The 16,454-nt window shown below is 38.9% G+C and overlaps 1 protein-coding gene across 1 annotated transcript in view; it reads left to right on the top strand.

The window, feature by feature from the left end:
* The window catches only part of PATJ (PATJ crumbs cell polarity complex component), a 348,566-nt gene that overhangs the window by 102,172 nt on the left and 229,940 nt on the right, over window positions 1–16,454 (top strand). Inside the window, exons 21-23 of the mRNA XM_081223688.1 lie at window positions 2,671–2,845; window positions 13,624–13,695; window positions 14,956–15,133. Of these exons, the coding sequence (XP_081079814.1) occupies window positions 2,671–2,845; window positions 13,624–13,695; window positions 14,956–15,133 (425 nt within the window). The remainder of the gene's footprint in view (window positions 1–2,670; window positions 2,846–13,623; window positions 13,696–14,955; window positions 15,134–16,454) is intronic.

Raw genomic sequence — 16,454 nt, 5'->3', positions numbered from 1 at the left:
GAGGGCAAGGCTTATACCTGATTATGTTACTATAGTGGGTGCTCAAGAAATATTTCTTGAATGAGAAGGTGATGTGCTGCTCCTGTGTGGTGATTTAACAGCATACCAATTCCCTACTTTTTTTTTTTTTTTCCAGTTGCTAAGTTGTGCAGAAACGCCCTCTCTTCTCTACTTGGATTCTTCTTGCCTTTATTTTGTTTATCTTTCTATTCGTGCACCTCACTAAGTATAAACCTTTTGGAAATTTCCCCCATTTCTCTCCTATAAGCTTTAACTTCCATTTATCTAGGAACCTTTTTTTTAAACTTCCCTGGGGACTTCTCTCGTGGTCCAGTGGTTAAGAATCTGCTTTCCAAAGCAGGGGACGCAGGTTCGATCCCTGGTTGGGGAACTAAGATCTCATATGCCGCGAGGCAACTAAGCCTGCACACTCTAGAGCCCGCACACCACAACTAGAAAGGAGCCCGTGCACCATAACTAGAAAGGAGCCCATGTGCCGCAATGAAAGGTTGCACATACCGCAATGAAGATCCCGCAACTAAGACCCGATGTAGTCAAATAAATAAATAAATATTAAAAAAAATAAATAAGTAAACTTCCCTGTCTTCCTAACCTGTGTGCTTCTGTCGTGGCTGTTACCTAACAACTGCATAGGCCCCGAAGGATGCGATTTATTTTATGGGCTCCCAGGTACCGTGGTGCACTTGATGAACAGCTCTGTAAGTCTGCCTGTGTCAAGCACGGTGAGAGAGGAGAGATGTGTACCTGAGCACTGCCAAGGTGTCTGTGGAGGAGGAGTGGGCAAAGGGTATGGGCAGCCTTGTGTGGAGCAGGTAATGAAAAGTTGTACAGAAACGGAAGCAACCTATGAAACCCAGCGCCACAATTTAATAGGCTACTTTACCAGCATAGCTGGATGGGAAATAGCTCTGCAAATAGAGCCGGTTTTCTGTTTTTTCAACTCCTGTTTTAGGTCATTCGTGCCAGAATTTCCATCCCATCCCTGGCCCCTTCTCAAGGGGGAGAAGGTAGACACAGGCAAAGCTAGAGCAGGGCGGCACTGGTATGGATTTGACTGCGTGCAGGAATGTAGGCCCAGGGGATGGGAGTGAAGCATGTCTGAGGTACCGGAGACTTCCTTTAATACCACCTGAGCATTATAGTTACTTTCACACCCTCTTCAGACTCTCTGCTGATTAGATCCTGATTCCAATGTGTCTAGACAAGACAAAAAGCAGAAGTAGAAGTGAGTTTACTAGAAAATTGGTTCAGTATGAAGAAATGGAAAGTTTAGGTGATGCTTATAGGAAAAGTTTAAAAGTGTCTATATCTCTTAGTGATCATTTCTAATTTTCTGATAAGCCAAGTCTCAAAAATATACCATAAATGTATGGATTTAAGGGAGGCATTTGATTCACTATTCATCATATTTGTATAACAAGATGAAGAAAGATTGGCTGGGAATTTATAATGGATGAGATATAATGGATACTGAGGTATATCTTAAGAGTAATTAATGGGTTTATGCCAGTCTGGGTGCAGGTCTCTAAACATGTGCTGTAGGACTGCATGCACAGCTCTGCTCTTGTTACTCCTTTTTTCAGTAAATGGGAAAATGACACAGATGACGTGTCAGGTAAATTTGTACATTCTTTTTTGTTTTGGCCATGCCATGTGGCATGCGGGATCTTAGTTTTCTGACCAAGGATCAAACCCATGCCCCCTGCAGTAGAAGCACGGAGTCTTAGCCATTGGACCTCCAGGGAAGTCCCAATTTGTTCATTCTGATTAGCAAAAGTTTCTTGACCTGGAATTCCCCACCTATAAAATATGGTTGCTATTATCTTTTCTAACTCATAGTTTAATGTGAGAATTAAATAAGGTAACAAATGTAAAAGAATCCTGGAATTTATAAACAAAGCCCCTTTAAAAATGTAAGTGTTTTTATTTGGTTATTTGTTATTCTGTGGAATTACTTTTTTTTTAATCAGGGAAATAGCAGTATGCCTGTAATTGAGACAGCCTAGGTTGATAAAGGGAAAATTTGTAGTAAGGTAAGAATACCATCGTAGAGGGGATTCTTCTTCTTTTTTTTTTTTAATTGAATGAAAGGTTCTTTAAATTCTGCAGTGCTTTATGGTTTTCAGACGTTTCACATACATGATTTCATATAATCCCATAATAAGTTTTTTTTCTCCCTACCCCTATATTACCCTTCCCCACTTCCCTCTCCCCACTGGTAACCACTAGATTTTTCTCTGTATCTGTAAGTCTGTTTCTTTTTTGTTTTATTCACTAGTTTGTTGTATTTTTTAGATTCCACATATAAGTGATATCATATAGTACTTGTCTTTCTCTTTCTGACTTATAAGGGGGATTCTTTTGATAAAAGATTCATATTGCTAAAATAACATCTTTTCAGTGAGACCATGCTTAAAATTGTAACCCTCTTTCACTGAGCAACCCCTATCCCCCTTCCCTGCAGAATTTTTTTTACCATAGAACTGTCACCATCTGACATATTAAATGTTTTACTTATTTAGTTTAGTATAAATAAGTCTTCTATCTGGAAGGGGCCTGCCTGTAGTAGATATCCATCACTATTTATTGAATTAATGAAGAATGAATGAGTATATCGTGTGCTCACTATCATCTGGGTTTCCTCTTTAGGCATGATGATTCCAAATGATGTTCAAGGTCCTGGCTTGCTTGTTGAACTTCCTGCTGTGGCTCAAACAAGGGAGCAAGAAGACTTGCCTCTATACCAACTCCCCAGGGCTCTAGCTGTTTCCAAGGCCTCGGCATACATAGGAATGTTGTCTTCTAGACATGCCACTGATGCATGGTATGATATTATTTCTCTTTGTTTTTGCATTATAAAATAGCTTTCTTTTTGCTTCTATTAAAAAAAAAAAGCATTGTAAAGCAATTATACTCCAATAAAGATGTTTAAAAAACAAAACAAAACGAAAACAACCGGGCATGATTACGGTGGAACATTTGGAAAATGTAAGGAAATATGATGAATAAAACCCACCATACAAAACAATTGCTGTGAGAATTTCACATACTTAAAATTGTACCATATATATAATTCCTTTTATATCTATACAATTTTGTATTCTTGCAGTTGTCTGCAAAATAGATTATGGGAGTATTTACTTAGAGAATGGAAGGTTAATTAAGAATTTAACAACTCAAGCAAGAAGTACTCGAGGACAAATTAGGGAGGGACTGGACTTAAGAGTTAGAGCAGCTGTAGGAATTAGTGACTGATAACATGCTGGGAGTGAGAAGGAGTAGGAGGACGACCTGTGTGTCTGAATGGGGCAACTAGATGGATAGTGGGACCATTAATTCTTTGGCATAAGATTATAAGAGCATGAACAGGTTGAAGAGGAAAATGATGAGCTCTGTTTGGGACATGTTGAGGGTTCAGGTATCCATAGGACAAGAAAGTGAAATGGAGTTAATTAAATACATGACTCTGGGGACTAGTGTTGAGGTCTATCCTGATGTGGATAATTGGGAACAAGATCAAGTGTAGGTGAAACTCCTGGATTTGAATAGTCATCCAGGGGAGGCTCAAGTGATAAAAGAACAGGGCCAAAATTGGAGTCCTGCAAAGCAGCTATATTAAGGGCATGAACTGAGGAGGAAAAGAATGAAGTGGAATGAACAAAAGGTAGAAGGAAATTGATGAACTAGAGGTTGATATAGAAACCTGGGGAAGAGAGCATTTTAACAAAAGGATCATTACAGACTATTGTTACATGCTACAGAGAGGTCAAGGTAGATAAATTGGAAGAATTTTCATGGGGCTTGATCACATGGATGCCCTTGGTAAGCTTAGAACAGTTTCATTAGAGTGGAAATCAGAGAGTAGTGAGTTGAGAATTGAACAGATCAGATATTGGACAAAGTAAGAGCAGACTAGTGTTTTGAGGAACATGATCATGAAAAGAGGCAGAAAGAACACGTTACCTAGACAACTGAAGGGCACTGTGGAAATGGGACAAGGGGGCAGATATATATAGATATATATATATAGATATATATATAGATATATATACACACACACACACACACGCACAGGCACACACATGCATACACACATAGATTGTGAAAGGTCCAGAAGAGGAATATGTAGATGCTAGAAAGTGGGTGATTAAGTGTAGTCCCTGGAGAGGGTGGAGGGAGAGGAGGACACTGCACACCTAGAGAGATTAACTTCTAATAGTTTGATAGGAGGAAGCTCATCTCCTCTATGGACACAGGTGCCAGGAATGAAAGAAAGGTACAATTAGTACAATGCAGTACTATTAGTACCTAGAGGACTGGGACCCAAGGAGGTTCTTGCCCAATGACCTTGATTTTTTTTTCTGTCATTTAGGAGAAAGGTTATTTACTCAGAATGATGGGGTGCTAGTCAAGTGGGCCATAAAAGGAGAGGTGTGAGAGTAGAGATTAGCTTTTGAAACAAGGGTAGGAGAGTAATGGCCTAGTGGTGGGAAGGAATTTAGAAAAATATTGACTCCGTTTTCCCAGCTTGCCAGGGAGTGAGAGAGTGAGTGTCACCCACTCAAGTGTGGCATCTATGGCAGAGAAGCGGAAGCTGTTGAGAGAACAGAGGAGGTTGAGAGAACACTGAGGGAAGAAGTTAGCCTGTGGGGTGGCTTCTTTACAATTCAAGGAGATTCCTTGGAGTGTGACAGGTAGTTTGGCTGGTGGGGGGGGGGCTTGGGGGTGGGGTATGGGAACAGAAGCACCTCTGAAAGAAAAACCAGAGCCGTGTAGCACTGTGAGTACAGGACAGGAGAGATGAACGAAGGAGTTGGAGGTGTTGCAAAGCATAACAGAGATGAGAAAGGGGTGGGATTAATCGGCCTTAATGCTTTATTTATTTATTTTTATTGGAGTATAGTTCACTTACAATGTTGTGTTAGTTTCAGGTGTACAACAGGTGAATCAGTTATACATATATAGATATATATCATCCTAAGTGAAGTAAGTCAGACAGAGAAAGACAAATATCATAGGAAATCACTTATATGTGGAATCTAATTTAAAAAATGATAAAAATGAACTTATTTACAAAACAGAAACAGACTCACCGATCTTGAAATCAAACTTATGGTTACCAAAGGGGAAACATGAGGGGAAGTGATAAATTGGGAGACTGGGGTTAACATATGCATAGAATAGATAACTAATAGGGACCTACTGTATAGCCCAGGAAACTCTACTCAATGTTCTGTAATAACCTATATGGGAAAAGAATCTTAATGCTTTTATTGGAAACCTTAGTCCAAGAAAGATTTTGTGTTATATGAAGTGTCTCAGACTTATATCACTTCTCTGTTCAGTGACCTGTGGCCTTTGCCTAGAGTTTTAGATAGAACCTTAGTAAAAAGTTGTCTGGCTTCTGTGTAGCTCATCTCTGAGTGGAAAGGGAAGACCCATAGGCCCAACTAGTTGGAGGAATCTGGTGGCTTTTCACTCAGCAGACCTGGACCAGGGTGTAGAGGGGAGGAGCTGACAGGCCCAGGGTCCTCGTGCGAGGGATCTAAGCAGCTCTCAGAGGAACGGAACGCAGTGTCAAACAGCCAGGGTTTGTTTTTTAATACATTTTTTTTTAAATTAAGGGTACTTTAATTAATTTATTTATTTATTTATTTTTGGCTGTGTTGGGTCTTCGTTTCTGTGCGAGGGCTTTCTCTAGTTGTGGCGAGCAGGGGCCACTCTTCATCGCCGTGCGCGGGCCTCTGACTATCGCGGCCTCTCTTGTTGCGGAGCACAGGCTCCAGACGCACAGGCTCAGTAGTTGTGGCTCACGGGCCTAATTGCTGTGTGGCATGTGGGATCTTCCCAGACCAGGGCTCGAACCCGTGTCCCCTGCATTAGCAGGCAGATTCTCAACCACTGCGCCACCAGGGAAGCCCCAGGGTTTGTTTTTTTTAAGAGAGATGCTTTGCAGTGTAAGCGCTGGAGGAGTTAGGAACATGTTTCAACTTTTTTATGTGATCAAATTACTTTTCAAACGAGACACTTTTATTTTTAAAACTTCTCTTGTGCTGAGTGTTAATAATTGAATCTGGCCAAAGAATTCAGAAATGAGGCTGCTTTTCAGACTACAGAACTGTAACTGTAGATTGGAAAAGATTTAAACAAATTTCTAAGCCCACCCCCTCCTTCCTTCTGCAGAAGATGAAACATTCTATCAGTTGTGTCTTACTCAATTCTCCCAGCTTCAGAGAGAGCAGATAAGACTTTACTCCTGAAGTGAGTACTTTGACAAGCTGTTTTCTTGTGCTGGCGCAGACATTTAAGGGCTCCAGCCTAATCTTTGTCTTGGGAGATCAGTCTTGCATTTGAATGCTGTTTTTTTGGCTTGCCATCATAGATTTAGGATATATTTAAATCTCAGCAGGCTCCAGAAGAGTTCCTGTAAATCATACTCCCATTTTTAATCTTTCAGGGTATGCCCCATGGAGTTAGGTTCATAGGTGATTTTTTTTTTTTTTTTTTTTTTTTGCGGTATGTGGGCCTCTCACTGCTGTGGCCTCTCCCGCCGCGGAGCACAGGCTCCGGTCGCGCAGGCCCAGCGGCCGTGGCCCACGGGCCCAGCCGCTCCGCAGCATGTGGGATCTTCCTGGACTGGGGCATGAACCCGCACCCCCCGCATCGGCAGGCAGACCCCCAACCACTGCGCCACCCGGGAAGCCCCCATAGGTGAATATTTATTGCTACTCAGGAGACTTCCTGAATAATGCATAGATTCTTTTCAGAATATAGTCTTTCAGATCATCAGGTTGTCATCTAGTGCTAAATGCTATATGCTATTTTACAGTTTCTTCTTTGCATTAATTTTTGTGTAGGGCCCAGCAGAGTTATTCAGTGTGCACTGTGCTTTTGCATCAAGCCAACTTCTCCTTACCTTTGGAGGCAGGACTGATATTAAGAGGTTAGATGCACCCTGAAACTGGCGATCTCTAGGAAGGGAAGACGGTGGGCAGGCGGAGCATGATAACTCTGAAAGGGATCTAAGTGATCTTGTTCTGAGTATCCTTTTCTTCATAACGTCACTTGAGATCAAGTTTTCAGAATTCACCTTGTTTTAGTCTTTTTCTATATCACTTCTGTCATCACCTGCTACCTGAAGACATGGGTGTGCCCATCAGTGGGGGGCATGGCATTTCTCAGACTAATAGGATATTTGCAGTATAGATATATTTTGGTGCTGTTCAAATATGCTCTTTTTTCCCTTGTGTCTGTATTTCCTCACTTATAAAGTAGGTAGTTCTAAGGTTCAATAAGAGTGAATATAAAGGGCTTCATATAATGCCTTGAACATAGTAAATGTTTAATGAAAGGAGGCTGGCAGTGATGCTGGATGACAGTGATAGGATCATGGGCCCTGAGGGGTATCTAGGGTATTCATTGTTGCTGAGTTCATTAAAACGCTCAAGGAGATTGTAGAGTTTTTTTTTTTAAAGAAATAAAATAGAATCAAGTCACAGTAAGTAAAACAAGGAAGGTGTCAGAGGCTAAAGCCTGGTAGGATGATGAACTTGAGGTGAAAGATGAAAAAAAAAATGCTAAATTGAAAAAAAAATCATGTTGTAGGTATAATAGAATGCAAATGAAAAGAAATACTTTCAGGTATTGGATACTTTGCTTTGAATAGTGGGAGGTGAAATAGGAGGCAGAGTGTCATAGCTGGGGAAAGGATTAAGTGAATTAATGTGATATTTTAAGTCCCCAGCACTGCCTGGCATTTAGTGCCTTCTAAGTAAACAGTGAGTATCTAATAGTTTTACCTTTGAGTTCTACTGCCAAAAATTATGTGTAAATTCAGAATACTGGTAGAAGACTGAGGGTAAAGGAGAGAATAAATGTGTACATTTGAGAGAGGAGTACTCTGGAATGTTTGAGTTGGGAGTAAAAAGGGGAAGTTTCCAAGAAGTTTGTGGCCTCATGTATGTGACACTTTCCTGTTTTTACCATGCTGTGGCATGCTGTTGCAGATGCCAGTCACTGCAGGTGAAGATGAGTGTGAGAAATTAGGACAAGAGGCACATAAGAATATTACATTAATGCCTATGAAAATATAATTAGATATTTGATTGCTAACCCAGGCTGTACAGAAAGTCAGAAGAGAAAAGGGAGAGACCTAAGGAAGCAACTTACCCTTTATGGCTTAAACTTCTGTTTCTTAACAAATGTCTTAAATGCAGTTTTACAGGACAATTTTCTTAATTTTGATAAATGTATACGTTCATGTTACCAACACCCCAATCAAGATATTGAACATTTCCATCCACCCAGAAAGTTCCCCCTTGCCCCTGACTTCTAATACTGTAAATTATTTTTTCAATTCTAGAACTCATGTAAATGTTATCATGCAGTAGGTACTTTTTTGTATATGGCTTCTTTTACTGAGCACCATGTCTGTGTCATTTTAAACTTTCATGTACAAGAATGCCTGATTTTTTATGTATACTGGTATCAGGTAATAATTTGCTTTGTAACTTCAAAGTCATAGTGTAACATTTGTATAACTAGCCCTACTAGTTTGGAAAACACTAGTGCCTATTCTGCCTGGTTCCAAAAGCTCATATTCCCTGTGGTGTGTCACAGAAAATTGCCATGTAGAATCTATATTTTAAGGGGAAAACGAAATCTTGAGATAGGTACAACCATAACCCTTCCTGCTTACGTCATTTTGGGGTGCCAAGTTTGCTTCACCCTCATATGGTTTAGTGTACAGAAATTTCACATGAAGGGCTTCCCTGGTGGCGCAGTGGTTGAGAGTCTGCCTGCCGATGCAGGGGAAGCGGGTTCGTGCCCCGGTCTGGGAAGATCCCACATGCCGCAGAGTGGCTGGGCCTGTGAGCCATGGCCGCTGAGCCTGCGCGTCCAGAGCCTGTGCTCCGCAATGGGAGAGGCCACAGCAGTGAGAGGCCTGCGTACCACAAAAAAAAAAAAAGAAATTTCACATGAAAAAAAGGTATATTCTTACCATCATTTTGAAATTGTTAAACTGGGCATAGTTCAGAAAGCAAACCTGATGCCTTTATGGGAGATGGAGCCACATTCGTGCTCTGGGTGGGATCACCTCTGCAGGAGAACAGTACATTTTCTCATAAAGGCAAAATGCTTGTAGGTTTTGCCTCTTTACTTTGTATTTACTTTTAAAGTTGCACTTGTTCATCTACCAGTGTTTACGAAATCCTATATTTGGGATGCTTTTTCTATAATAAAATATTATCATTTGTGGAAAAAAAAAGGAAAGGTCACCTTGGCCATCTAGATTCATCTGATTTTTGTATGATGTTGAAAATTTTATTCTCAAAGACGTATATTATGATGAAGTCTTACTATTAATATCCACTTGTTCATTAATGGGGCACTCCATCTTTCCTCCCAAATCTGTAATGAATTATAACTTCGGGCATTTGTTATAAAGGACTGAACTAAAAATAAAAAGCATTGTTTCTATTAGATGGTTAATTCTTTTAGGGAAAAAGTGGTTATAAAACTCTGGTTAAATGTAAAAGGCAAAAGTTCAGTTATTTTAAGACTTGAGATTCTAACTGATTGAGCTATTGACCATGTCTAATCAAAGTGCAAATTATAAAATTAGAGGTTAGAATTCTTTTGTGAAAGATTCAAGTACATTTGTGCAAATTTACACCTTAATATGTGCAGTAAAAGTATTTTACTTTCTCAGTTAAATTTTAATTTGGGTTGAAAGGTATATGCATTTATCAGTGTAAAGTGACTACATTATTTTGTATAATTGCTTGTCTCCTGTGACTGTATTTCTAAAACTAATCACACTATGTTTTTGAAAGTTTTATCCCTCTTTAGGTATGAAGTAATGTGAACAAAATATGTGTTTATCAATTTCCTGAAAAAGGATAATATGCTTTGAAAAAGTCTCTTCTAACAGAATAAATCCTTTTGTCATACATTTTCTTAAAGAAAACTAAAATTGTCCATATTTTAGACAAAATTTTTCCCCCTTTGCCTAATATTGTATGTGAAAGCCAGCAGTTTAGGATATTTTTAATTTTTTTTAATAGAAAAGCATACAGCCCATACTAATGTTAAAGCTTGGTTTCCATTCTATTTTAGGTAATTTTAAATTTAAGAATTTAATTCTTATAATGATATTATACATGTGCCATAATAAAAATACATACTTTTTTTTTCTTAATACCTATCATGAACTGTTTTTGCTCACAAACTGGTGACACCAAATGTGTGAGTTTTTTCCTCCACCCAACAACCAATTCTCTGATTCTCTGGACACTGTGTACCCTAAAATTCATTTCAATTCTGACATAACTACCTGGAGTTAGTGCAGTCCCCACAGGTGAAGGGCTCAGTCCCGTAAGACTGCCCCAACTTCAGATGCCAGTCACGAATTCCAGGTTGCCAACTCTACTCTGACCAACTAGCTATAAATTGAGGGTTCCCATAACACCTTCCTAAGGTTGCATAATTTGCTAGGATGGCTCATAGAACTCAGGAAAGTGCTTCACTATTACTGGTTTATTACAATGGGTGCAACTCTGGAATAGACAAGTGGAAGAGATGCATAAGCCAGGGAAGGGGGTGTGTGGGATGCAAGAGCTTCCATGCTCTCGTGGGTCACATCACCCTCCCAGCACTTTAATGTGTCCTCCAACCTGCAGGCTCTCTCAACCCTGTTGTTTGGAGGGGCCGGGGTGGTGGGTGGTTTATGGTGGCTCCATTATGCAGGCATGATTGATTACATCATTGGCCATTAGTGACTGAGCTCCATCTCTAGCCCCTTTCCCCTTCCCAGAGGTGGGGGTAGGGCTGAAAGTTCTAACTGTAATCACACAGCTGCTTCTCTGGCAATCAACCCCCATCCTGAAACTGTCTGTAGTCCTACCTAGAGACACCTTATTAACATCAACTCAGGTACGGTTGAGAGGTGCTTGTTATGAATAACAAAAAATGCTCCTGTCACCCCTATCGTTTGGAAAACTCCAAGGGTTTTAGAAGCTCTGTGGCAGGAACCAGGGACAAGGACCAAATATTTATTTCGTATTATCACGCCTGTCACAATTAGGGTACAGGAAAGTGGAAAACGGAGAGGAGGAAGGTTTTAGTGTTGGTTTGGTTTTTAGCTTTCAATCTTACTTCAATTAATATCTACTTAAAGGAGAATACTAAAATACAGCAGAGCATGAAGATATTCCTTGCATTAATGTCTATATTCCATATAAACAAGACATAATCTAAGTGCATTATATTTTGGGATAGCAGGAAAATTACATCAATACCATGGACTATTAAGATGCTATTAAATAAGAAATTATGAAGATTATGATAATCTTGGGGAAAATTTTGATTTAAATTCAAGTGAAAAAATTGTTAAGGAAATGCATATTCGTTGAGCCTCAGTTAAGTGCCAGTCATATCTCATTTAATCCTTGTTACTATTATAAGATAATCAAAATATGAAAATTTATGCTATGATTACAATTATCCAGTGAACATATATGCATACGTGCCAAGAATAATAATGTGATATGATAAAGTGAAGACTTCACTTAAATTGGTGGAATCATGTGTGCCATTTAGCGATGGCATTTAGCTGCTTATAAACAATCCCCTGCCCCCATCTCCCCACACACACTTTTAGTGTGGCTTAACTCAACTAGGGCTTAATTTTCTTCATGTAAAAAAGTCCTGAAGAAGTCCTGTCAGGGTCTTAGACATCTTCTTTCTGCTCTGCTGTCATCAATGTATTGCTTTAGTCCTCATGGTTTCTTCATGATTTTAAGATGGATGCTTCCCCACCAATAATCACCTCTGCCTTCTAGGCAAGAAGAAGGGGAAGAGCATAGAGCAAAAGGCTCCTGTCAGCTGATTCTCCCTCCATTTAGTGAGTTTTCCTGAAAATCTCATGTGGGGACTTTTGCTTCCTTGTTGCTGATCAGAGCTATGGCACACAGTTACCATTAGCCAAAGGGAAGTCCAGAAAATTTATTTTTTTAAAGCTGGGCATAGTGCCACCTGGAATAAAGGGGGGTTATGTTGTTGGGTAAGGAAGATGGGGAGAGAAGACATTAGATAGGTAACTGGCAAGTATCTGCCAAGTTGTTTTTCCTTGAATTCTATGATGCTTTTAATCATAAAAAATAGACTGGCTAAGGCAAGAAGGCTGTCTGCAGTGGGTGAGATGTCAGTGATCCCTAATGATCTCAATTCCTTAACTGATTTTTAGATTGTCCAAATTTTTTCACTTTCTCCTTTTCACACAGCCTTAAACCATTATATCCTAGAAAGTTGTAGAGTGGCAAGTAGCTAGAGTTTTATACTTTTTATAGGACTTATTTGAGAGTTCAGAGGAGAATGGAACATTGAAACTTCATGCTGAAAGAAAGATTTGGATACTGTGGAGAGATTGTGTAGTACATCTGAGCCTTCTCTGAGCCTCATGGGGAAAATATAGTAATATGACCTGCTGTGCTTACTTCACAGGGTTTTTGTGAAAATGAAATGGAAGAGGTAGTCCCTACATTTTTGTGTAGAGTAATACAACTGACAATATCACATAAGTCATTTCATTTGGTGATCCAAAGGCACACACCTATTTTGTGGTACAGGTTAGACTGCAGCTTAGAAATCCTGACTCCTCTTCCAGATAATAGATGGTAGTGTCTCTACCCTATTAGACAACATTACTTTTATAACTACTCTGTAGTTCAGCATTTTACAGTATTCCACTAGGCAGTTCCATATTAACATAACTTGATGGGTGAAAGTATGGTGGTGGTAGGTGGGAGAATCACATTGTTTAAGAAATCTCTCTGTAAACTGAAAAGTGCTGTGTAACTACACAAAATATTTATGGGATACAAGTGACAGGGAAATTATTTAGGGTTAGAGAGACAGAAAAATCTAGAAAGAACAATCATGTTTACTGACTGTTTAATCATTTCAGCGGTTTGTGTAAGTTTATACTAGACTGTTAGCTGGTCAATCACACCAAATTTTAAGAAATATATTTTATAATATTTAAATGCTGTTCTAGAAACAAATATGAAATCATACAAATTCAAACACAGTTTTTTAGAAAATAACATCTAGAGTGTCACCAATAAAAGCGTTTATAATCAATGATTTTCTGGTGCTGGGTGGATATTTGTTAAGTTGAATGCTAAAGCAATATGTCTTTGCTTTGTATGTGGATAGTTAACTATTGATGTAAATTTTTTTTTTTTTTTTTTTTTTTTTTTTTGCGGTACGCGGGCCTCTCACTGTTGTGGCCTCTCCCGTTGCGGAGCACAGGCTCCGGATGTGCAGGCCCAGCGGCCATGGCTCACGGGCCTAGCCGCTCCGTGGCATGTGGGATCTCCCCAGACCGGGGCACGAACCTGTGTCCCCTGCATCGGCAGGTGGACTCTCAACCACTGCGCCACCAGGGAAGCCCTGATGTAAATATTGTTAAAGCTTAGAAATTAAGAACAATTTAACTACATATAGATTGTGTAATGTAAAACTTTTCAGGAACCTTTAATAATAAGAAGTGTGTTGTAAGTTATCTGTGTGTGTGTTTTTTCCTTTCTTTCTCCTCAGTGAATTACCTGAGAGAGAAGAAGGTGAAGGAGAAGAAACTCCAAACTTCAGCCACTGGGGACCACCAAGAATGTATGTTGATGACATTATTGGCTTTCTCAATAGGACAATGCAATTAGTTGCTCTTTTCTTTAACTTCATAGTATCATTCAGTAATTCTCTAATGATTGCCATAGTTCACACGTACGCTGGCCTAAATTTTAGTTTCATTTTGTCTTATCTAGAGATTTTTAGTCGGGCACAATGACCGAAACCAATATTAGGAAAATCTTTGTCGTACTCTTTCAGAGAAAGCAACTTACAAATGTCCATCTGTGATGGACTAAGTATACTTTCTCACTGTATCACTAAGCAAAGCAGGTAGGCCTGCCTTGAATGCAGTGAAGAAGGTCTTTTTTTCAAACAACAACAATAGTTAAGGCTTCTATCACATAGCACCCTCCTCCTCTTGTGTTAGTCCAAGTTTATGCCTCATTTGCACTAACAGAGTGTGTTGGGCCCATGCTCGCTTGGATGCTCTCATGGTTTTAGGTAGTCACCAGGGCTGTACTTTATTAAGGTTATAAAAGTCTTCCTTTAGCTGCTGTCTCTATCTTCATGCATTAATTCCATCATGCCACCCAAATTGTTCTTTTATTGCACTTTTGAGTTTTGTCTTAAAAACTCTTAAGAGCTGTTTTCTGAGCTACTTTTTGGAATTAATTATTGGCCATGTCTGTGCAGTTTGAACAAAATTCATAATATTTTGAGGGGCAAGTTTTATTCTATACTTTATGAAAATGATGTGGATGTAGGAAGAAGAGAAAACCTTTCCAGCCTTTGGAAGTATAAAATCTGTCCTCCACGTAAAGAACCATAGGTTAAAACAGGTGACTGGGAAAAGCAGTATGGGCAGTGAGCCTGTCAGTGGCAAGTTTATTTTATTCTGAAGGTTTCTGCTTTTTGCCAAAATGATACATGTGACTTTCTTGATTTTTTTTCCACCCATTAGTTATTTCCTTAATTCATTCTTTGCGAATGTTATGATATAGATGAAAGGGACTCATCACAGAAAATATATGGTGGTGGGACATGAGAACATTAAGTCCTTGCTAAATCTCTCAATATTAAGAGTTGTATTTGTTGTTTTGGAAATCGTTTTCAGAATTTACATTTTCACATATGCCATGAAGTATTGATAGAATCTTATAATTTGGGAGCTAAGTATAACTTTTATAACATTTGTGAAAATATATAGAATATGAGTCACAAGGTTATGGTACACATTAAACATAGTGACAGTACAACAGATTACCTTGTTCATGAGTGAATTTTGTTTTTTTGTTTTTACAGTGTTGAGATTTTTAGAGAACCAGATGTATCTCTTGGTATTAGTATTGTTGGTGGACAAACTGTTATAAAACGCCTGAAGAATGGAGAGGAGCTTAAGGGTATATTTATCAAACAAGTTTTGGAAGACAGTCCAGCAGGAAAAACAAATGCTCTTAAAACTGGAGATAAAATACTTGAGGTAAATAGTGTTAAAATTTTGTTTTTGTTTGAAATGTACTGTAAGACAGTAAAATGATCATTTAACCAAAAGTCCTTCCTTTATGTGTTGGGGTATATGTGTATACAGTTGGTGTATTTTATTCAGATGCTTTAGTTTGCATGTTTGCACAATTTTATGAGATTCTGAAGCTGAGCTGATAGCTTATAAAATGATAAAACAAAAAGCCTCAGCTGACTGAAAAAACACAATTTGACAGAATGAGGCAGATGGCGGACATCATGCTTCTCCCACAGTCTTTAACAAACTATGAATTGTATATGTCAGTGGGATAGCCGTGCTGTCCTCCCAGAGTTGACCCTGAAAGTGGAAGACCGTATTGGGGGAGAGGTGAATCCATCCTTTATACATGGCAGGCTTTGCAGAGTGGTTTTAAGGGCATATCAAGGCACTAAGAGGTCTGAATCTGATACATTTCTTTGCATTACGTTTATTGGATGACATCATATTGAATATTTTTAATCCCAGAATCTGTTTGGTGATTCATGCTTTATGATGCTAAACATCAGCTGTGGTGTTTTAGCTCTGAAAGAATGAAAAGAGCTCTGGAGATCATGGGTTAAAGTCTAGATTGTCCTGTTTGTTTTTTCTTTGTTCTTGGACAAATTATGGAACCTATTTTATTTTCAGTTTCCAAATAAAATGGAAATGAGATTTCAAAATCCATAGAATCATTGTGAGGATTAAATCAAAGAATTGCATAAAACTACTCTGTGTATACAAACTTGAGGTTATATTTATGTTTGTGAAATTAAAAAAAAACATTTTTAAACATACTAGGGATATGGCAATGAAGAAAATGACCAAAAATCCCTTCTCTTATGGCCTTTATATGATAGCGGGATAGATAGACAATGCACAAAATAAGTAATATATAGAATGTTACATTGTTATAAGTAACTATGGAGAAAAATAACAGGGAGGAGGATAAGGAATGATGTGTGGTGACGGCAGTAGTTGCAATGAGTAGATTGGTTATGGAAGATGATATTGGGACAAATATAAGAAATGAGAGAGTGAGCAATATGGACACATGGGAGAGAAGGGCTCCAGACAGAGTGAACTGAAGTGTGAAAACTCTGAGATGGGAGCTTGCCTGGATGTGTTCAAGGAACAGAAAGAAATCCAGCACTGCTAACATAGGTAGAGTGAACAAGAGAGAGGGTGAAAGAGAAAAGGTCTGAGAGGTAATGGGAAGCCACATCATGTAGAGATTAGAAGGTTGTCTACTCTGAATGGATGAGAGTCCATTAGAGAATTCTGAATGCATACACATTTTTTA

This window comes from Mesoplodon bidens (genome assembly GCF_964165515.1).
Source record: "Mesoplodon bidens genome assembly, chromosome: 2".
NCBI classification, from domain to species: domain Eukaryota; kingdom Metazoa; phylum Chordata; class Mammalia; order Artiodactyla; family Ziphiidae; genus Mesoplodon; species Mesoplodon bidens.
This window is presented reverse-complemented; position numbering and strand designations above follow the sequence as displayed.